The sequence below is a fragment of the Geospiza fortis genome, unplaced genomic scaffold (assembly GCF_000277835.1).
Source record: "Geospiza fortis unplaced genomic scaffold, GeoFor_1.0 scaffold138, whole genome shotgun sequence".
NCBI lineage: Eukaryota > Metazoa > Chordata > Aves > Passeriformes > Thraupidae > Geospiza > Geospiza fortis.
Genome location: NW_005054307.1, coordinates 7,206,813 through 7,230,233, shown reverse-complemented (window position 1 = coordinate 7,230,233; position 23,421 = coordinate 7,206,813). Strand labels below are relative to the sequence as shown.

Genomic DNA, 23,421 nt, shown 5'->3' with positions numbered 1-23,421 from the left:
GCCCCCTCAGGGCTCGGCCCCACAGCGCTCGGCGCCTGGGTGTTTGCGGCGCTGGGTGTTTGAAACGGTGGGTGTCCTCGAGCAGCCGGACAAGGCGGTTCTCCGCGGCGAAATGAGGCTTATGACGGTGAGCCGTGCCTCGGGCATCACTGCCGGCGCCCCCGCTGACAGCCCAGGGCGCTGGTTTGTAAGGCTGCGCAGTGCCCGGAGAACGGGGACGGCATATTTGTGTTTAATTCCGGATGCGCCAAATGTTTAATGTCAGAAATTCGGCGTATTGTTTTTGAAATGAGTTTCCACTGAGATGTGAGGGATTAAGATCAAATAGTGCACAAAGCTGCGTTTGGAAACAGAGAGCTCATCACAGCTGAGGTCAGCTTGTTGTCCACGTACAGTTTTTCAATTCAACGGGAATGTATCTTAATGCATTTCCGGAAAATGCTGGTTTGGGTAGGTCTTTTCGAGGCAGTCTTTGTTCATCCACTGAGTCCACTCAGTTTCTAAAGTTTAAATGTGTAAATCTGGAGAATCTAGCAGGAATTACATACAATGAGACATTTCAACAGGGTACGGTTGCAAAGATTATCTATAGTGCTTTTAAATAAATTTTTGCAAAGTTCAGAAACATAAATTCCCTACTAAATCTGAAAGAAACTATTTGTTGTCATCAGTTCTGAGTACTTTTATCAGCTGGAAAAGGTGCACAGGCAGAAGCATAAGCTTGTTACTGAATGAATATTCTTGTAGGTTTTTAAAACGCGTGATATCCTGTGGTAAACCCTATATCAAGGTCTCACATGTGCTGAGTATTACTAGATGAGTGGAGTTAGCAGTGAACGCTTGTGAATGCTGAGATGTGCATGGAATCAATGCTGAGTATCTTCAAACTCTTAATGTCAGCTATGGGATCTGGTAAAGTTTTCAATTTGTTGCCTGCAATTCCTAAGTTTCAACACTTTTCAGGGCCAAAGGAAATTCATCAGTGCTGAAGTGATTGAGAAAGAGCTCCTTCGTATTTACAAGCCTTGACAATTCTTCCAGGGAACATGAGAGCTATCACTGGTTGTTACTGACATTCTGCTCCATCAATTTATGAAGTAAGGACAGTTTTGGTGGAATAGTTTCAGTCTATTTCTTCCAAGGGAGAGGATTTCCAGATTAATTACCTCTATATGAATATAGGTTTTACTTAATTTTTATGTAATTACAAATTATATTTAAATTTATATAGAATAGTAATTTTGTACATTATTTTTATATCTTTACCCTATAGTAGTAACAATTAAGGTAAAGCAGAGCTTTTGCAAACCATGTATGTTGTTTCTGTTGAACCTGTATTTCTTTTTTCAGTCAACAGCCCAGCTTCAAACTGCATCCAGATGTAAGCTGACAATGGTTGGGAAACTCCCACCTCCCTGGAGCAATGGTTCCCTGCACCAAGCAGCAGCAAGACATCATCCCAGGACCAAAGGCTTCTCTCTTGAACAAGCTGCTCACTGGGGTCCGTTATTCCACTTGGTAAAATCCTGCCTGTTTTTCACAGTTTTAAGTTCTCAGTTACTCTTTTGCCTTACAGGGCCTGGCTGAGTGTTCTACTCAAATCTTTGCTTTTGGCAGCTGTACAGGTTCTTGCTTTTTAAGAAAGTGCTTGTTAGATGGACTGTAGGTGGTGAGCTGGGCGTCTCATGTTTACAAAGGCACAAGTGTCAGCTTTGCCCATCTTGCAGCTCATTTTCATTGGGGTTTTTTTGGTAGTGATATGAGGGTTGTTACTAATGGTCTGTCTCAGTGGTGTTGGATTTCTCTGTTCCCGTTTTTTATTTCCCTGCTTCCAGATGAAAGGAGAGCACACACCTGCCTTGCCCCAGCAGGGCAGTGCAAGCTCCTGTGTACCCAGGTGCCAGAAGCCTCTGGACAGCAGGGCTGGGCTCTTGCTGCTCAGTGTGCAACATCTGCAAACTTCTGTCCTGCCAAAATGAAGAGTTTCCAGTTTACCTGGTAAATTCCTGAGCAGTTTCCAAGGTGCACTACCTTAATTTAGAGCCATGGGACTCTTCCTCTGGTCCTCCCTGATGCTCTTTTACATACCTTACAAAGATGAGCCTGTTACTAACTACCGCCCTTTGGTAATAACACCGGCTTGGTGTAACACTTGATGGCACCTTCATGCTGGCTATAAAAATAGAAACACCAAGTATGACTTGTTGCAAACAATTTATTAGGTAGTAATAAATAAGAATTTAGCAGAAAGGACTATACAGCAATAAGGCATATTGATAATATAGTTACATAGGCAACTGACACACCTTCCTAACATCTTCCTCTAGTTTTCTAAGAAAGTGCTATGTAGAGAAATGTATTTCTGATACCAGTGCCAAGTGATAGCAGGGATGCACGATGAAGCACCTGACTGTTGCATTATTTACCTTAAATACAGCATAACAATCCATGAAAATTTAGGCCTGTGAAGTTTAAGTAGAAAAGTACAGCTTGCTAAGAAGAATACAAAATACAAGTCTCCTGTTCATGTTTTAAACAGATTACTACTTTAATTTCTTAAACTGCAGTTACTAGTAAGATATGAGTAAAGTTACTATACAACAGCACAGTTCTTCACATTCATTTTAGCTTTTATTTGAAAACTTAGAGGCAAGTGCTAATTTTTATTTTTTATAAAAGCTTTTCTTTACAAAATATTGCACACTGTTTTTAGCATGCAGTTTACACAGAAGAAATAGTCAAGTGCACTTATAACCCTGAAATACAACCAGAAACTTCAAAGATTTGTGTTACAGATTCTATTTTAATGTACAAGGATATGTTTCAGACTGCATAGAATCCCACCTTACACCTGGGACCCAACTTGTGGGGGCCCAACCCTGACTCTACAAAGAGCAGGCAGAATGCTTATAAACTGTTTCTGACTTCCTTGTCATCTTCATTCCTGCACCCTGCACTGCTTTTAGCCTGAAGAAACTGAATTAGTTAGCAAGAAAATTAATTTAAGAGAAATAACTTAGTACCTCCTGTATGAGCTTTTGTTACTGCATATGTGTTGCAATCCAGGGTAGGATTTATAAAACTTTCTGAAGTCCTCTGAGTAAGGTTCATCTGTAAATCCCTGTCTCCCTCTCCTCCATACATACATTTTATATTGCACAGCAAAAGTAAAAATCCATTTTACAAAACATGCATGCTAAACATTCAATATGGCTTCTGAATGATTTAAAGTATTTCCCTTTTGGCATCCTCATGCAGGATTTTAGAATAAATATGAATACAAAGTATGAGAAAGTTAAGAGTAAAAATAAAGAGAGCTAAAATGTTTGTCAGAAACCAAATAAAAAACAAGAGTTTATCAAAAGTAGTTGCTCAAAGGTCTAACTGGTCTTTTAAGCATATCAATAGTATCTTAAAAATAGAGGGTGTCTACAAAATACTGCAACATATACCACCTCCTTGATGTTCCACACAATGACACGAAAGGTAAATAGGTTAACTGAGACTTGCTTAATGGCACTGGTAGTCCCATATTTCTCTGGGAACAACAGCTTTACTGGATTCATGCTCGTCAAACTTGGTAAACCATTTAGATTTCATCAGCTTTATTGGTTAAGCTCAAGCCCTACAATAGTTAATATATGAAACACAAAAATACTTATAAAAATAATAGATATGTTGTATAGTTTTTTTAAAAAAATAAACCATGCAGCTTCTGTACAAAGTTAAAAAACTGTACAAATTGACTTTTCTATTGTGTAAAATTCATATACATGGAAGTCCTGTTACGAGGAGGAACAAGTTGTTTTTTGCTCAGCCATCGGATGCCATCTCGTAACTCTTGTTCATTTCCATCACTCGTTTCTTTCAGTTGGCATTAGCTGGCCATTTAATTTCATCAGGAGTTTTACAACGAGTCCTGCCTATGTAAAGAGATGCAATTGAATTCTATCAGCATTTCAGAACTATGACAATCAAGCACGTGACAAAAGCAATTCTCAGCTTTATCCAATCTCAAACTCCATTACTTTTGATCACAAAGTTAGTGGCTCCAGCTCTCTGAATCTCATTATATTTGGAATTAATCTAAGAGAATGAGGGATTGGGCATATGCAAGAAACAGTTTCAATTAAACAAAAGGTTTATCCTAATGATTATAGATGCATTTTATGTATTTTGAATTCTGAAGGTGTCACATGGTAAGAAAACAAGCAAACATTCTGAAGTATATTAAAAGTTTTAAAATCATTTTTGTCAGGGCTTGGCTTAAGCTTCTTTTATATTGTGCAAGGGTGGTTAATCTCAAGAGAAAAGAGGCTTGTGTATCTAATTTAGGAAAAATATAATTGAACATAAAGGATGTAAAATGATAGTGCTTACCTGTTTGGTATGTACAATAAAGCTCATTTTGTTTTCCAGACTGTGGATTTGAAAACATGTATCTCCATCTCCCAACTGCCACATAAAGCAACCATACTTTAGGCTGAGGAGTAAAGCCTATGACCAAATGTAGGAAACTATCACTCAGAAAATATCCTCCATACTTGCAAACTGAACTTCCCTTCATTTACAAAGACAAGATTCAGACTTAAACCACTACGTTCCACAATGCAGTTGTAGCTTATAAAGTAGTAAAGTGAAAAAATACAAGACTTTGTTGGTGACTTATGAAGACCTTAAAATCTTGGAAATTTTTAGTCAAGTTTAACAAAACAGTTGTATGGGAAATCACTTCTAGTACAAAGATTTAAGAGAAGAGAATGAAGTTTTATAGTTATCACTGGCAGTTCACTTAAGCTGACCTTTGTTTCCATGTTGAGGAGGTGCAGCCCTTTTACGTTTACTCCTACATACACTTTGATGACTTTATGGCTACTTGAACTTGCTTTGGTGAATATCTGTCCTGTGAAAAAAGCTGCTCCATAAGTAGGAATTTCCCAGCAATTCTGCAAGAACATGCGCTGAAGGTGATGCATCTCCTTACTGACACCTTCACTGGTGCTGAGATTCTAAAAATAAAGAAACAATGGCAATCAACAAGTCCTTCCAAACAGTTATGATTGATTGAAGAAAATTCACTGTTCAGTGCAATCCCTACTAAATGCTTATTTCCAAAGTGCCTTCCCATCAACCATCTTCCCACAGCTAAGTTAAACCTTCGAGCCATGGAAAGGCTCAAGTCCTAGAAGAGGCTGAGGCAAAACCCAGATACCTGTAAGAGCCTTGGAAATCTGAGCACAGACACATAGCCTCTGAAGGGCCCCACAGCTTTGCCTCTCCCAGAAGTAACTGGGACTTGGGATCAGCAGCCATACACCCATCTGACACCATATGCATCACAATCCTTAAAACTAAGTATTCTTTCTTCTTTTAAGGAGTCCAATCCAGTGAGACATGGTAAGATGAGCAAGTACTTCCTTCCAAAAACATGGATGGTTTTTTCTTTTCTAAGCAAAAGAGAGGTGCAGATCTCTTTTCATTAGTGGAGCCTTCATTCAGAATGAGACAGGCTTCTGTTCCTTACTCTTCTTGAATGCAGCAGTCAGAACAAACTACTGTTGGAGTGCTCCTCAAACCAGAATGATAACAACCACTCTAACAAATAAAAAATTGGTTGGGCTGTGGACAAGATCAGAAGGCACAGACACGAGGGAGAACACAAATCTTCAACAGTTAGGGGGCCATGACTGTGGGTGTGATAGACAGGATCAGCCTCTCTGGATCCATACCCTGCCTTACAGCTTGTCTGAATTCTACACAGTCATTTCTAACATGTAAAATCTTCAGAACAAAAGACTGCAACTTCTTTCCTCTTCCCCCCGTGCCCCACACCCCAAAATAATGTCTCAAAAGCAGAAGTCAAGAAAGCTATGCTCATTCTTATATATAATTTGATGACAGAGTAGATGACTTTGCTACACCATAGTCTTAGAGCACCATCATCCCCTCCTTCATCTCTATTAGAAAGAATAGGAATGATCTGCTAATTTCTGACAAAAAAGGTGTGAGCACCAAAAGAAAGTTTATGACTGAGTAATCTCCTCTCAAAAAGAGGAGCAAGGTTTGAAAACATTGACCAGGTGCCTCTGCAATGTTTTCTGGCAGCTACCTTTAGTGATGCACATCAGTTGGTACAGTTCTTCTTCTGACACACCTCACTTTTTCCACAATTTCTTGTGAAGACTACAAATTTAATCTGACCTCATTTGGGACCCACAGCCCTCGGTCAGATGCATTTTTACACAAGCAGCCCAAGTCCAAAAAATTTAAAATTTTTGCTCAATGAACTGCTCTAAACAAAGGGGTCTGTGTCTCTGTGTGTGTGTGTGCACATGCACATCAGCAGCACTACCAGATCCCTAAGATACAAGTTACACTGACAAAAAGGACTTTGGGGATCTACTGCCTACAGGTGGACATGGAAATTTAAATCAGAGTAGATTTTTTCACACCTATGCCTGAATTGGAATTGTGCCCAATACAGAGCTAACACTGAAGGTAAATGAACAGATAACAAACACATTTTCTTCTAACGAAGAGATCTGTAACTGTACAAGAAATATATTCCACAATGAATTTTAAAAATTCAGAGCATACACATTTTTAGCTTTTTATACCAGTATTTCTGTTCATTAATTGACAACCAAACAGTCCAAAATGTTTAAGAACGGGATTTTCTACTACCTGCTTATTTATCTTACCTTGTATTCATGAAGTATCCTGTTTGTCCAGTGAGGAGCTTTGCTTTTTAGTTTAGTTATTGGTACGATAGATTTAAGATTTTCTTCACTAAGAAAAAACAAAGAGGAACAAAATCTTTCTTCACTAAACAAAGTAAGAAAAAAGAACAATGTCTGCCACAGTGTACCTTCAAGTCATATACTGAGCTAGACAGTCAGCTCCTACTCCATCTAGCCTCATCAGATGAGATGGTTTCCTAAGATACACTGCAATTCTCAGTTAATGAAGATCCAGCTTTACATTATACACTCTGTGTCACACATCATGGACATGGCATGGAGAGGAAATGCCAGCAGAACACACAACTCATACTTGGCTGGAGAGCAGTTTGGTGAATTCCAGATTGGAAGCCAAAATTATATACAAAATGCCATTTACATCAGCATATCACACACTCAGAAAATACAACAGACTGTAGATACTCTTCCTTCCACTCCTGCAGTTAGCACTACCAAGGACTCAGCCCAATTAATTTCCATGTTGAAGTTATATATTACATGGCATGAAAGAGAAGCTACTTATATCAACTGCCTTTTTTTAAAAATCCAAGATGCAGGAAACAAAAAAAACTAAAAGGAAGAATGCAAGCCTTTACTAGTTTGCTTTTATGTACAATTAAGACAGTCTTTAAATAGGTTACCTCACTAGGTCTTAATGGTATTTGGCAGTATATATGCTCTGCCAAGCAAAAACCCTGCACAGGACAGTGCATCAGATCTTTAAGGTCAACGATACTCTCATACAAACAACAACTAGGGATGTATTTTTGGAACTACCAGTCTTTTAGTGAACATTTATGTCAACTACAAAAAGAAAAACAGATTATGAAACTCCTCATCTATATGTAAGAAGAAGAACTGTGTGAATGTGGATGGAAAGCATGTCCAAATGGCTTTTTATCTAGCCCAACCTATCTTTGCAGGTAGTCCTGTCTGTAGAGCCAAACACTTCCATTGAGCAGGATGAACTTGGAACCACAAGACTGATAGGCCTCAGTGTGGAGAGGACAGCACCCTGCAGCTGCTGGGAGGCAGCAGGGAGTAGTTTGAGACAAAACTCAGCCATACTGAACTGCACACTCGGACAGGAGGGCAGTCCCACTTAAATCCTGTTCCCCTCATGCTCCATTGACTGGCTGTGCAACTGCAGGACAATACATGCAAAAACCCACCAGGCCAAGGCAGCTCAGCTGATGCTGTGAATAAGAGAAGATGAGAAGCACAGCAGCATTCCAGAACAGCACAGCTGCTGTTCCATGAATTAATCGAGGTGGAGACAGCAGGGGGTGAAGGTGCACACAGCAGAGAACTGGAATCCTCATGGCTCAGATACTGGTGCAGAAATGTATGTGGGAAGAACAAGTCATCCCAAAATAGCTCAGCTACTGTTCTGCTGGCATGCAGAGAGAAGGGGAGAGAAAAATACCATCTGGCTGAGCCCTACTGGTGCTATGGGTTTGACTAATTTAGTACAGCATTTCTCCTACAAATGACAGAAGAGACACAGTATCGCTGCATGGTCTGTCCAAAGAGGGAAAATCAATCCCAGACATTGGTCCAACTGCCATAGTAAGATGTTTCTTCAACATTCCTCAAGGCCTCAGTCCTGTCAGAACCCTTCAATAATTACTGTTGTTTATTTTGGTATTACTGTATCTCAGGACAGATTTCACACACTACAGAACCTCCACCCCTCTGTCTAGGACTGAAATAATTAAGATTAATACAATTTCACACACAATGCCCAACTTCCATTAATGCTACAAGGGTTACATGATTACTCTGAACTATAGCTCAGTGATGAAGAAAACCAACAAATATATCATACCTTAAGTTTGAGGGTTCCATAGGAAGTACTATCTAAAAATACTAAATCTAACCCATAATTTTAAATTTTAAACACATACTTACTTTAGAAAGCCCTGTTTATGTTTCTTGCTCTCATAATTTCCATAGACTATTTGTAGAAGCAGACTTGCCAGTGTAATCAGCTTTGCATCAGGTGATGTATAAAAACCTTTCAGTAAATTATATCTGGCCTCATCAAAAAGTATAAGAATAGCCAAAGGATCCTCAATCTGTTAAAAAGATTTAAATAATATTATTTATTTGTAAAAAGGAAAGTAAGCTTAGAAACTATGAATAGCATTCCTCACTGATTCAGAGACAGAAGACAAAGGTGTGATCCTGACTGAAGTGTACATTTTAGTGGTGCTTTGTAACAGAAGCATTGTTTTTCACTCATTTACTTCAACACTTCACTGACCTAACACACAAATGAAAGGCAACTAGCACACAATGCCCAATCAAAAAGTTCACAGAAATACTGGTATCTGTGGATTTCTTGCCCCATAAATCCATTTTTGGTAATATGTTTGAATAATACCATTGAAATTGACCAATTAAATAACTGGAAAACAGCACAAGGAATAAAATCAGCAGGTTGTTTTTAGCTGTATGACAGACAGAGATTGACACATGGAGACATTGGATAAACCCAACTGAGAGAGTGAGAAAGAGAGAGAGAGAACAAAGAGAGGGCAGGAAGGCAAGAGAGAGGAAGGGAAAAATGTGAAGACTCAAACCATTACAGAAAAGGAGATGTCAGGTTTAAATAAGTTTGGAAATTACTACAGTCACTATACACACTGAGTGTTGATGATTCGAGTGTTCTGAGTCTGACCATAATTTCATTCACTTCCAGGTGCTGACCTTTTTTTCTATTTCCAGTGGAAGTCTCACATCTCTTCTCAGGAAAAGCTGTGAAGTTTCCCTTTGAGGATCCAAGTTTGTCAGTTCAGTGAATATTTCAGGCCAGTCTCGAATATGCTGCAAAGGTTTGTGATATGGCTTCAGCTGGAGACCTGAAAAATAACAGGTTTGTTTCCAAATAAACAAACAGAGTAACCCAGCACAGACACACACATACACATAAATAATTAAATGCTGCACCAAACCCAGTGTACCTGAAATTGAGGATTCATTAACAAGCATTTTCCTATGTTTTCTAAACTGCTATATAGAAAAGGTTTTGAAAATACGGATTTATTGACAAAACTCTTATCATCAATTTGCTAAATGCAATAGTGTTGAAACTTTGTTATTTTCAGTTTCTCAGGAGTGAAGTGCTATTTAAAAATTTAATGGAGTACCAAGACTGGCCTTAAAAACACAGGAAAAAAACATGAGAGACTCTTGTCTCTATTATTGTAGAGAAATACAGAGATATATAAAGTCCAATAATCTTACTTCTGACAGAAAAATACAGATATAATTTATTTTATAAATTTATTTGCCCTTTTTGTATATATATATATAAAACATAAACTTTTCAGCACAGACATTCTTCTTTTGAGAAGACATTGTTCTTTTTAATCTGTAAAATGTCTTGATTCTTAACAGGCTAAAGTCAATCAATGTTTCACGTTCTCTTGTGTATATGAGAGCTGAGAAATTGATACAGAGCTTTCAGCTGCAGTCCTATTATGTACTAGAGTCTGTATCTTTGGCTTACTCACTGACCCTGCCTGTCCTTGGGTTATCACTTGGTTTTCTTAGGAGTGAGGTTCTAGGACGCTCTATCTGCCTCACCCTCACTGCTTTGGCTTTCACATGGTGCCATTTCCCATCATGTGAAAAGCGTAAATGGATACATTATAGCACAACATCTTTCACTGGGAACAATCTGTTCACTTAACTTATCCATCTTAACATTCAAACACAGAAAAGCATCATCTGTTCCACAAGCAAGAAACCTACTGTCCTTACAGTTGTACACAAACTGCAACATACTTTATAATGAAACTTGCAATTAGTTGTTTGAAGCCATAAATCAGGAGTTCATTTTCAAATCTAGGCTAAATATCTAGAGAATTACTTGCTATTACACAAACAATTTATCAGTGAGCTCTTCCCCTCAAATGCAATGTAATACCTCAATGATTTTAGGAAAACATTACATACATATTTAGAAAAGGCAAAAGCAGCAAGACTTTAACCCTCAAGCACTTTCTTCACATTAACATTTATGTGTAGCTGAGGTTACAGTAGTCATGTGGCAATACAACAAAGTAAGAAGGCCAATGGTATGACATTGGAAGAAAAAGATTAAAGAAAAATAAAGAAAAGATTTCCTGCAATAGTTAGAGCTACTTTAAAAAAAAGTAACAATACCACTGTAGTGCAGCATTGGCAACAGTAAACAAAATTTTAAATGCAAGGCTTCTGTGTTAGTGACACTCTCAACACAGTATCCTACCAGACCACAACTGAGCTTTGTAATCCACAAGGTGTCCCATAGCTATCACATTGCAGCAGTTCTGTTGACCACATTATCTGAAAATACCCAATCACACTTGTTGATTCTTGGGCTTCTACTTATGTTCTAGTATGTATCTCAAATAAAAACTATAATCTCTTTTAGGATTGCGGCTCCTGTTAGGAGAATCGTGAAGGCGGATCAGTTGAAAAGTGCGATTACAATAGTTGGTTCTGCTATGAGGTTTGTTGTTGGAGGAAGGGCTATGTTTGTTAGGTTAGCTAGGAGTCATCAGGTGGCTATGAGTGGTAGAAGGGGTTGAAGGTCTCATGTAAGTAGAAGGATTTGGCTGCGGGTTTGTTCATAGTTGGTGTTGGCTAAGCAGAATAGTATTGAGGAGGTTAAGCCATGCGAGATTATTAGAATTTAGATCAGAAATACCAAAAATACCATAAATATAAACATGACATTTTACATCAGAATTCTCTCCCATCAAATATATTTGAAAACTTGTTTATCAAAAATTATTTTGCTGCAGAACACAAGAAAATTCATATGATTAAAGAACCTAATGAAAAAACATTAATTATCTTACTTTAATTAGTAGTTTTAAAAAGACTAAACATTGGTAAAAGCAACTACATGCATCTGACACAAAGTCAGATAGTCTGGGAAGAAAAATATGGATAAATCCAGGATAAGCTACTAGTAAGGCTATGACAGGCAAGGTGCCCTTTAACAGAAAGGCAAACTGGAACAGCCTCATATTCCTGGATGAAATACATGGTAGGTGCCAGAGTGATACAGTCAGACCTACTGAGGGTACCCAAAGAAAAAGCTAAAACAGAGAAGCTCTCCCCATTGGAGACATCAGGCTGTGAAGCCTGTCAGAGAGCATGTCTCCTACTCTCCTAAGACAGCATTACTTTTTCCTAAAGGCAAACAGAAATAAACAATGATAAACCCTCAAGTATAACCATTGTCCCTTTTACTTACTGAGGTTCTCAGAACAGATCCAGATAGTGAAGTACTGCTGAGTTTCTTGAGAGAGGCGCATGCCCTCCATTATCTGCTGGACAGTTGTGTTGTTTCCGTGCTTCAGCTCCACAGAGCGATATGAGCCATCCATACGATAAATCCGTGCCTTCTCATACTACATAAAAATGGGAACATATTACACAAACAATTTGTTAAGATCCTTTCTGTTTGTGTTTTTATCAGCAACATCCATAATGTTGGGAAAAAGAACATTGCACAATTCCTACATATTTATTATTTACCCAAATTGCTTGTTTCATGTTCTGTGCAAGTTCTTATACTGTGTTTTTTACAACAGTAACTCCAAGAAAGATCTTGCTGGTATTCTGAGGACTTCTGTTGAACTCCAAGGCAAGTAGGTATTTAAAAGTTCCCTGAGGGATCTGGGGTCTATGCATATCCCAAAATGTTCACTTTGCTATTACTGGCAGGTTATGAATTTTTCCACTCTATACAAAAAAGACTTATTTTTAGAGGGAAGCACCACCCTTTACTCAGAACCCACTACAAGAATACAATCTCACTAAATATTATAGTGCTCCTGTAATAGAATCTAAATAAATCTTATAGATAATAAATAATTTTCCCCTTCAGAACTCCAATAGCTTTCACTGAATTGCATGTGAGCCCACAGTATGTCTCCTGAAAGACATACATAAACAAATCAGGTGCTTAAAGCATACATGCACAAGTCATAAATCAATGAAGTGTCTTGTTTTCATTTCTGTAACAAATTAGATGTTTCACCTGCTTGAATAAAAATATTTCAGGAATTTGTTATTTCTCTTCCTCAAATCTACTAAGTCATCAAGAATTGAGTTCCTAAAAACTTCTGGAAAAAAAAGATGGATGGCTTGGAAAATGACAACTGATTGAAAATGAGGTCGGAATGGAAAACATCAGTCTATTTTTGCTGCAGTTGTCACTGTCATTCCTACTGCAGTAGTTTATAGGGGGAGTTTATATATTGTATTAATTAAATAGTAGTAAATGACAACATAACATCATACATTACACTCTGAAATCTACTTAAAACATGTCCTTAGTCTTTAGAGTCATTAGACAAACCATCACATGATCTACTGCACAGTAAGATCCTTAAAATGAAGGTCAGTTCCTTCCTTTATTATTCTGGAAATCATTCATGCAGAGTGAAATGAAGATAATTTAAAACATCTTGAAAAACTGACAGGTTTAGTACCACCTACTTACAGGGATATAGGTTGCATCTGAAGTCAAAGAAAAGAAACAAGTGGGTTTATATCATTTGACTAATTTTAAATCTACTTCAGGGTAAGAAAAATTGCATTGTAAATTTTGTTTCCTATCCTGGCTAAAACTCCACTGGCTGCCAAGGAAGCCTGCAGTGAGGCTTTAACTGATGAAAAGCCTATTTCATAGAAGCCTACATTTAGCCAGGTGAATGCTCCTGCTTATCAACATATAAGATAAGAATGCATAAAGAAAGCGGATGGTTGCATGATCAAAAAAAGGACATAAAATCAGTAGCTGATGTGATGCTCCTACAAATAAATTGGAGCATCATGTTTACATGTCTTACATGTATTTCTTGAGCCATGAAACAGAGCAGAAACATTTAAAGAGACAAAATGCCAGTTTGCCAATATTTACACTAACAATTTCAATGTGCTGCACGTTTCCAGTAACAGTCGGAAGTGACTCTAGCTCTTCTAAAAGATTAAGTGCAAATTAACTACAAACTTTAAAATATTTAGAAAATAAACTCATACAGGTTTATTTATGGCTTCCTTCAGTAGTTTTGCAGCTTCTTCCCAGTCATTTTGTTTGTTCTCTTCACAGACATTCAATGGAGATCTTCCTTGTTGATCAGTGATGTGCTACAAACAAACAGAAACACCCATTCTACATTGATTTCACTAGAGAAAGGTAAATATTTACACATTTTTGCAATAATTAAAATCCTTGACACCAGAGTTCAAACATTTAATTGATACACAATGGGAAAAGCAGAGGTAATCAAAAACATTTAACCATTTTTCAGTAATTGCTAAACAAGATCATTGATCTGACACCAAAATATTGCTCATACACAAGCTAGAAACTGTAGAAACTGTTGCTAAATCTGCTATTTCTATACACAAACAGGACTTACTCTGTCAATTTCAGGATGATTTAGTAGAATTTGTACTATTTCAGCATGCCCACCTCCAGCAGCAAAATGAAGAGGAGAGCTAAGTTGACCATTCAAAAGATTTGGATTGCATTTCCCTTTCTCCAACAGCATTCGAGTGGCTTCAACTTTTCCATACCTGCGGACATGTTAAAATCAGAACAGATACAGCAAATACATAATTTTTTTCAGATGGTCCTAATTATGAAAAAGTGTTTTTTTAGATGGTCCTATTTATGAAAAAGTGTGTGTTTTTTCCACACTGAAGAGTTTTTAGCTTTCAAATTACATCAGATACAATGGAACATAATTAAGTTTGTAGAAATTAATATCAGTTCTACATTTCTTTGGTAATCACTGTTCTAGTAACCATTGATTGGATTCATGATAGACAAACAGAACCTTGCTTTAAGCTAGCTAAGTTTGGTTAGTTGCAGCAATTCAGTCATGGCAGAATGGAGTCCAGTTTTGTCTGGAAAAAAATAATCAGTGTGAGAATCAGAGTTCAGCTTCTGCTTGTCATGCAGATGGATCTTGATGATTCTTAACCCCCATACTTATAACTGGTAACTCTTGTGTATATTTGATGTATAAAGTATTTACAAACTTTCTGACAAACACTAAAAAGCAAGTAAGAATGTGAGCTTTTTATAATCAAGTTTGATTTTCATGTTATTCCTATCAACAGACATACTGGCCACTATATATACAAAAAACTAACTTCCATAAAGATAAAACAAAAGCATTTCTATGACTGAGAAAAGCTTTCAAGTACTTACAGATTAAATCACAGAGTTACAGTCAGACATGTTGACCTCTGTAAATCACCTAGTCCAGCTTCCCACTTAGAATGTGTCCAGCACCAAAACATGCTCAGCTCAGCTACTGCTGGGCTCTAAAACTGCTCACAGGCTTAAGCCAACACGGACTGTGGAAGTTACCATGATAAAGTAGACCCAGTGCCTCCAGCAGAAATTAGAAGAGTCAGGAGAGATACAAGAGGCAATAAGTAAGTGATGACATGATCTCCACCACTGATCTCCCCAAAAACCAATTCAAATTAAAATAATCTCAAAACCTGAAGCAATGCTTCTCTTCAGAAGGTTAACACTAGCATATATTATAATGAAAGCACAAAAAGTCTAGAGGTTTTTTTTTTTTTTCTTTTGGAGGCTGATAAATTACATAAATCATAGCACTAAAGAATCATGACAGCTAGAATGCACTCGACTGGCAAAACTATGCTTGACTCACCAGCATGCATAATGGATTGGTGCCCAGTGGTCACTATCCAACTGATTAACAGAAAACTTTTTATCCAGAAGGTGGCTTAGTAAATCAGAGTCTCCTTCACAAGCACTGCGGTGAAGAGGGAAATCATCTACCCACTGGTGTTCCCTAGGAATTAAAAGGGGAAGCAGGAAAAACACCATTTAGAAATATTACAATTGAGAACATCAACTTTTTTAGTTACTAACATAGCACTAACCATAGATCTACATGAAGAATAAAAGTTTGTGCAGCTAAAATGTGCCAGTAGTTAATCCAAATAGGTTTTTTGTCATGCAGAAATCAAGCCACAGCTGTATCTATTAGAGTAAGAAATGCTACTCTAATGTTTATAATTTACACCTTTCTTGATTCATTCTTTAACTGTTGTGTTTCAATACTTTAAGATTTCAAATAGAATTTCATTTAAAATATGTATTTCTACAGTGAAGCATAAAGTAATAGGAATCTCATTTTAAGTCTACCAAGTGCTACTGTAAAATAAAACAAAACAAAATTATCCTTTAATGAAAAAGGAATGTAACATAATACTTGTCCTCTGTGACACTGCTCATGCTACGTTGCCACTTTTCTCTTTTAGGAATCTGAATCTTTGAATAGTCTGGGGCTCCAAGGCCAAAGTATGGATTTATCACCACCTTGTCAACCTGTGAAGACATAATTTAAACACAACTGAAAAAATATCTTACTGAGATTTGGCTAAACAATCCCCCATTCCAGTCAGGCATTCTCTTAAAGCCAAAGTTATGACAGTAACATTTTTTATAATTAAAAAGAATTAAGATCAAATATAAGGATTTGAAGAACTAGTGCACACTTACTGCTAGATAAACAACTCTGATGTGAGCACACACTCATATCAAATAAATGAATGAACTCTAAAATGAAAATGTATGTCTGTTTCACAAATACAAAATGAAAATACAGTTCTTACCCTATTGGTATACTGAAGGTCAGATCCAAACAAAGGATTATAGATACACATATCTGCTTTCTCCAATGCCAGCATTTTACTCTTTATTTCCAGGGCAGTATAACCCATGTGCAATGAGCTCTCTGTTTGACCAGGTTCTATAGCATAGGCAGGGTTTATTACATTTGTTTTAATTCTTTCAAGAGGAGATGGTCTGAATAAAGCTGGGATGGAGTGAGACTGGGTGTGCCGTTCATCCAACCACCTGCAAGAGAGAATAGGCAAGTAATTAATTTTCAGGTAGAAAAGGATCATTTTGGTCATGCTGTCCATCTTTTGTTTGATTAGGGATTGCATATATGATAATCACACATTTGAATTTAAAAAAATAATTATAATTTGCACAGGCAATTTTATAAGACTAAATTACTCCCTGAATGTGCAATTTGTTAACCACACTCAGTTTAACAGTTGTATTTGCTCAATTCTGTGTGGATGCAAACTCTTAGAGAAGGAAATTATACACTAACAGTAACACGGGTTATAACCACAAAACCACACCAACACTTCATTTACTTTCAGTTTATTAACAGTACCACTCTGAACAAATCCTGAAACTTAAAGCAGTTTTTTTAAGGGTGAGTTTCAATATCTGTACTGACTTAAGCTTTTCAACTCACGTGTTTCGTTAGGGAAAGACAGGAAAAGGCAGCAAACCAGAAGGTCCAGTTTTTAAACTGCTAAGTCTCTTTCACATAGGCTACCACCTGCCTTCTTATAAAGCTCTGCTGAAGTTTATTCTCTTCTCAGTGCACTCCTACTGACAGTACTGAAGAGCTTTAGAGCTCTCTTATTCTGTGCTGCCAGGGGAAGTCAGTACTGTACACCTGCTGCATTTTTCCCACCACATATGCAATATAACGCAGGGCTTAGGACAAGTTGTTCATCTCAAGTTTTGGATAAATATATTTTTACCAAATTGTTAAATTGTTTTAGTGTTAGATTAAGTGATGCATTAAAGGTCTAAAGGCAGGTTTGTATTTAGGTTTCTGCACATGCTTTCTCACAAGCTTGAGGTAAAAATGTGCTTTGCTGGAATACAATAAATTCTGTTTAGTGATTGAGCCTGGAAATAGAAGAAAGAGAAGTAAGTACATGCTTTGGACATCCACTGACAGAGCACTTGGATCTTGTCTGTCCCAGAAGCATACGTAAGGATGGCAGAAGGTAACCTGCAGTTCTGTGCATATGCTTAGGCCTATTTTTAAGTCCTAAATCCAAGCTATAATGTCCTGCAAGAGCAGCATTCTCTTCACTTACTTATGGTCCTGGCAGAAAGAACAGTAAAATTGTAGTCATTGTGCTATAAACACCCTCTAAGGTATTTTCAGGCATTTTTTCTAAATATTTGATAGATAAATTAGTTATGGCAGTTTGAATCTTTGAGAAGGATTGTTTCAGATTATGTACATAGAGAATAAAAAATATAAACTATTTTCTATTATACCTCCAAGGCTTCTTGTGAGGCTTGAAACACTCTTAAGCAGAACTTAGAGCGTGAAGGCATTCAGCAAGCAGCAAATAAATTTAACTGATATGATGGTGTGCAAGGAAATACTACAACTCTGCTAATAAACTGTAAAAACCCTACACACAGAACCTTTTAGGTAATAGCCTGTAGCAAGATTTTTTACATTAGCCAGATGTTTCAGCTAACTTTATTACTGCAGATAAATTCATACACAAGTGTGTCTGGTATTTCTTGGTTAAGGATACGTTTAAAAAAAACAGCAAAAAATCCAAAACAACAACAAAAAACCCCCACCAAAACAACAAAAAACCTGGTTATGTATTCAAACTACTATAAACTTGCTAAACAACTAATCACCTTTCTGAAAGTTAATTCCCTACTGCAAATAAATTTGTGTGTCTGGGGAAGATGCACTCCCTTTCTACAGGGAGATTTAATTTAAATGCAAATCTTAATGGTATACAATTACAGGATATTTTTACTTCACTCTGGCAAATGTTCTTACTCAAATGACAATTATGTCATTTACAGAAGATTAAACATTATGATTTTACAAAACATTCACTGTGAGCATGAACTTCCAAAAAGCTTGATTTAGATAAACACACCATTCTTGAGTTTGCAAAAAGACTTTCAGAAATGTGTTGTCAAGGTTTCAATTTCTGATAAACATGAAGAAAATACCATGATGATTTCCTTCTTAACCACAAGAATGCTATAAAAACTATGTGTTACATTGACATATTATCTTTTAAATATAAATTTATATTTTGATATAAAACATCAAAGTTTTCATTTTAATGTATTTTTACTGATGGTGTCTCTTACTTATCCAAGGCAATTAACATTTTTGCAGTAAGTGTAGCAAAGTGTGTGCTGGATTCACTGCAGACTCTCATGATGTCTTGTAAACAGTAGAACACAGGGCATCCAGGACTGTATGAATATTTCGTATTATCTAAAAAAGAAACATTCTCTGAAGACACATCCATGAGAAGAATCTTATTTTCCCTTCTGCATCTTTTGTAGCTACACATCTCTAATTAAGACTATAACTTTAGACTAGAGTGACTTAATTTTCTCCAAATAATAATTGATAGCAATTACATACAATCCTTACATAGCAATTCACAACCCAACAGGTTAGCCTTAAAATCCCCACATATTCTGTCACTATTCCATCAGTGTGATCAGGTTCATTTGAGGAATAAATGTTAAATGCATCCTGTTACCAGAAAAAAAAGGAATATGACTCAGGACTAGGAGGGGTATGTATTGGCACTGGTAAGTCCACAATAGCATTCATTTGATAGATTTTATCAAGTCTTCTTATAAGTAGGGCAAAAATGAAGACGTTTCCCCAAAAGCACACATTTTACTTCAATATTTTTAGAAATACTTTCTTGACAAGTAATTTACTTGGCTTTCTCAAGAATCTGTTTACTGTTTAGAGACTTACTTATTCTTCTCTGAGTACAGAACACTGAACTGAGTAGGATGTCTTAGAGTTGCATTCAGCAAATTCTACACAAGGCCCGTGTTTTGAAATATAACCAAATGTACAAATACTGCTTGAACCAGAAGTGTGCTATTGTTACAAAAACAAAGGCAATACATTAAACCAAAGGTTTCTTCCTTGATTTTAAGTAACTTCTTCAAAGTTTAAAATATTCAGAGAATTTTGCACTTGCCTGCACCTGCAACTTTTAATGTTTAAATACAGAAAAAGCCATATATCATATTAAAATATATCAATATCTCATATATTAGATATACATAATTATAAATATAATCATGTATCAATGAGATAGATATATACAACTTAAATATGTCATATAAAAAAATAAACCCTCAAGTGAACTTCTGCTAAAATGGGTGCAGCTTCACAAATCATGCTCAATGTTACCTTTCACAACAGTTGGAACAATATAAAGAGATGCCTCCTGGCCTGCTTTCTCTCCATCTAGAGGAAACTTCTTCATTAACACCACACGCTTTCCTAGCACATTATTTAAAAACAAAAAACAGACAAACCACAAAACAATTAATTAATCATCAAAACAAAGAAAAAATCTACAGCTGGCTATCTGAAAGCTCACCAGACTCAATCTTCCTACTTTCCAGGAAGAAAAAATTATGATTATGAGCTATAATTTAAAGAAAGTGAAAAAAATTTAAATACATATGAAAAACTAAAGAACATAAATATGTATATACCCATTAACATGAAAAATTATATGACTGTAGCCCTTTTTAACTTTTCCAACCTCAGCTGCATATTTTAGCAGTGTACAAACTAAGCTGGGCATAATTAATGCTTCGGCCATCTGAGTGAGTCGAATTAAAATTCTCCAAACTATGCAAGGAACAGAGTATTTGCTTTTAGAAGACATTCCTCTATGTGTATTAATTCTGTTACTCTGTGTTTGCTGCATTATTAGCTCTGTTACATCCACTCAGCTGCAACTATTGCCACCTGCAACATTTTACTACATAAACAACGGAGATGAAGTCCACAGCAAAGACCAGAAGTCCTTCAGTCATTATACTTTATACCAACCTGGAAATAATAGGCTGGCTCAAACAAATGTGTCAGCATGAGTGTGATGTTCTTTGCTAGATCAGCTATGTAACAACAAGGGAAAAAAATGTACTCATCAAATTCCATCTGTAAGCAATACAGTTTTGCTAGAAATATTTTCATATAGATACTGTCCCCTGAACAACTGACTTTATAATCTATCAGTTCTCTACTTCAAGTCAAGTTTTAGCTGAACTTATGGATACAAAACCCACTTTGATCTGGTTTACTGGAAATTTAGCTATAAATCTAAACTTGAGGTGAAGCAGCAGCACAGACAAAAATTCATTTATTAACAATCATTTAGTAAACATTTTATAGAGCTGGAAAGAAAAGAAAAACAAAGGTACATGAAAGGCTTTAGCTGTATAGTTGGCTTAGATTTTTTTGATGAACCTCAAAATGTATCTTCTTTCTTTATACTAATTTCATGCTTTTGCACAACTTTGCCATGCCAATTTAAAAAACATTTTGTTAGTGCTATCAATAGTATATTAGATTAAAATGGTTTTACCTTTAATACCCTGATTGGCTGGTGAAATTGGTTTGGTGGCTTCTAATACATAATCCAAGATGCTCTGGGTTATCTCAGTGCCTCCTTGAAGTTTAGTTTCTAGCAAAACTTTCTTTCTTTTTTTCTTTTGGCCTTCAATGGGAACTTCAAGCAGCAAAATCTTTCAAACAATAATGAAACCAAAGAAGTTTAAGCACAGCTGAAAGAAGCACAGAACTTAAAAAAAATTATTATTATTATTATTATTTAATATGCCACTGTAAAAGCAGTAACAAAATATAAGAAGTACTAAATGTTGAGGAGCAGAATGGTGAAATCAGAATGACCTCTGTAGCAGACTAAAGAGTAAAAGACAAGGCTACATTCTCTTCTGTTATATTATTGCTTATTTACCATACTATTTAAAAAGCCAAATAACTAATACATAAAGAAAAGAAATAGTTTTACTTCATAGGATTTAGCTCGATATTCCCGAGAATTGAGGCTAGCAGTATTTTTTGGACGAATCACAGCAACGTATGCATCTCCAATGTTTTCTGGGTTTCCCATCTCTCCTTCTTACTTTATCACTGGAAATAATGAATAAACAGGAAGAAAAGGTTCAGCTGAAAAAAAACATCCAACAGCACACTAAACTTCAGGATGCAGTGCTCATATCCACTGATGCATTATTCATTTATTGTTTTTTAGCTGGAGAAATGCCAATGGCTGATATAATTCTGCTTCCTTTTCATGAAAGGGGAAAATAGGACATCATAAAGATTTGATACAAATAAGCTTGTTCTCTAACCCATCTTTAAAACAAAAGCAATGTATTTTTTTCCACTTTGTAACTATCTTCCCCATTTTGCAAACCAGACAAAAGGCCAAAGAAATTTTGAACTCTGAAAAAGAGGTGAAATTGAAAAAGAAAGCCATTTTGAAGTGACAAGCACTGTGATTTATAAATTGTGCTGTAACAAGCATTGCACTTCTATGTGTTCCGTGTGGATTTCAAGAAAATACCTGCTTTTCATCTCCCCCCACAAAGTAGAACACAGTCTTGCCTACAGCCAAGTAACAAAGCTGACAAAATAAACCGTAATATGGATTCATTTGCTTAGTTTTATTTCAGTGGGGCTGCAAACTGGTGCACAATTCATTCAAATCAAGTTTCTGAAAGGAATACATCTTTAGTTTCTAAAAAGAAATGGATAGAAGCATTTAGATTTAAGAAAAAGCTTTGCTTACCCTTCTGTTAAACCAAGGTGACAATTCCTAAAATCACAAAATTGTATGGAAATTATATGGAAAACCTCCGAAAGCAAAATCGCATATCAGCTTCCAGAAAGAAGGTTATGTCTGACCATTTCCACCTTCCAGCTGATCATTTTCTTCATCTGCAAATGAACACCCTTTCATTCCATAGCATCAGTAAGCACATGCTTTTTGCAGATTAATTCCTCCACATATTTTAAATTTTAGTGTTTCTAGCTCCTCCACCTCTTCTAGAACAAACAGAGGTCTTCAGATTCCTATGCCCTTAGTCCAGTATTTTTCCTGGGATCAAGACTACCTGAAAAGATATCAAAAAACCTCAGTATAAATAACAAGCATGGATATTTTCACCATCAGTTAAGATAAATACATTAGTTAGAGGATTCAATGATGGTATGTGAACAGTATAATATCTGAAGAGAAACAGCTAATGATTTGCAGTAGCAAATTTACAGTATTTACATTAGTATTTAGTATGCTATTCACAGTAGCATCTAAAAACATGAAATAAGCAACTTATGAGACTCTAAAAATATGAAATAAACAACTTACGAGACTTATGCTGACTTACGAGAACTCATACTTAAGGATATTAAGAATTTTGAAAGGAAAAAGAAACAACCATCCCTTATGCACAGCTGGGAAAGGTCTGTTCCTTGGGTTTCCTTACAAGTGCTTGGATACACAGGGTTTGGGTCATAGGCTTGTGTGGAGGGAACCTGCACTAGTACGGCCGGGACACCTGGATGACAGGCGGCGGGACAGGTGAATAAGCAGTGGGTGAACTCCCTCTGCCACTGCTCTGCACTAAATCCAGCGCAGAATGAGCATGTCTGTGAAACCGACAGCGCTGAGACTTGCAATACGATTCCAGAAAACAAAAAGTGAGGATGAAAGGGGCGGGGAGGGAGGGGTGTGCTGTAAGGATGTGACAATAAACACAACCAGCTCCAGAAGACACCACCACTGATTCCGACCAAACCCTGGTGCTAACAACGCCGCCCCATTCCAAAGGGTGCCGGTCTAAGGCACACGCCTCACCCAGGCTTCTCCCAGCACCACCGATCCTTCCCGCCTCCCGCAGGACTCGCCGGGAGGAGGCGAAGGGCGGCTCCCTCCGGGACTCCCGGCCGCGCCACGCCGGCCA

General features: G+C 36.9%; 1 protein-coding gene and 1 long non-coding RNA gene across 2 annotated transcripts; one reads left to right on the top strand and one right to left on the bottom strand.

Annotated features, from left to right (window-relative positions):
* Positions 1-39: 39 nt before the first annotated feature.
* On the top strand, positions 40-4,826 carry LOC115949570. The gene is made up of 4 exons (XR_004083011.1): positions 40-127; positions 964-1,097; positions 1,351-1,501; positions 4,420-4,826. It is a non-coding gene; the product is annotated as an uncharacterized LOC115949570 (long non-coding RNA).
* KRIT1 (KRIT1 ankyrin repeat containing) lies at positions 2,198-22,631 on the bottom strand. Its single transcript, XM_005418580.1, has 17 exons — positions 22,248-22,631; positions 21,465-21,586; positions 21,018-21,177; positions 19,829-19,921; positions 18,751-18,880; positions 16,413-16,656; positions 16,010-16,125; positions 15,443-15,586; positions 14,171-14,327; positions 13,788-13,895; positions 11,995-12,151; positions 9,453-9,604; positions 8,652-8,818; positions 6,702-6,789; positions 4,803-5,009; positions 4,381-4,497; positions 2,198-3,923 (listed from the first exon to the last, which is right to left on the bottom strand). Exons 2-17 carry the CDS (start codon positions 21,564-21,566, stop codon positions 3,855-3,857), a joined length of 2,211 nt encoding a protein of 736 aa, XP_005418637.1. The 5' UTR covers positions 21,567-21,586; positions 22,248-22,631; the 3' UTR covers positions 2,198-3,854.
* Between the last annotated feature and the right edge of the window lie 790 nt (positions 22,632-23,421).

Bases quoted from the DNA above. Each gene is read 5' to 3' on its own strand.
- KRIT1 (XM_005418580.1), bottom strand. From the start codon at position 21,566: ATGGGAAACCCAGAAAACATTGGAGATGCATACGTTGCTGTGATTCGT. The intron at 21,178-21,464 runs GTAAAACTATTT...ATTGTTTGAAAG, and splicing joins ATCGAGCTAAATCCTATGAA to ATTTTGCTGCTTGAAGTTCC. The intron at 16,126-16,412 runs GTAAGAACTGTA...ATGTCTTCACAG, and splicing joins ACCTTCAGTATACCAATAGG to GTTGACAAGGTGGTGATAAA.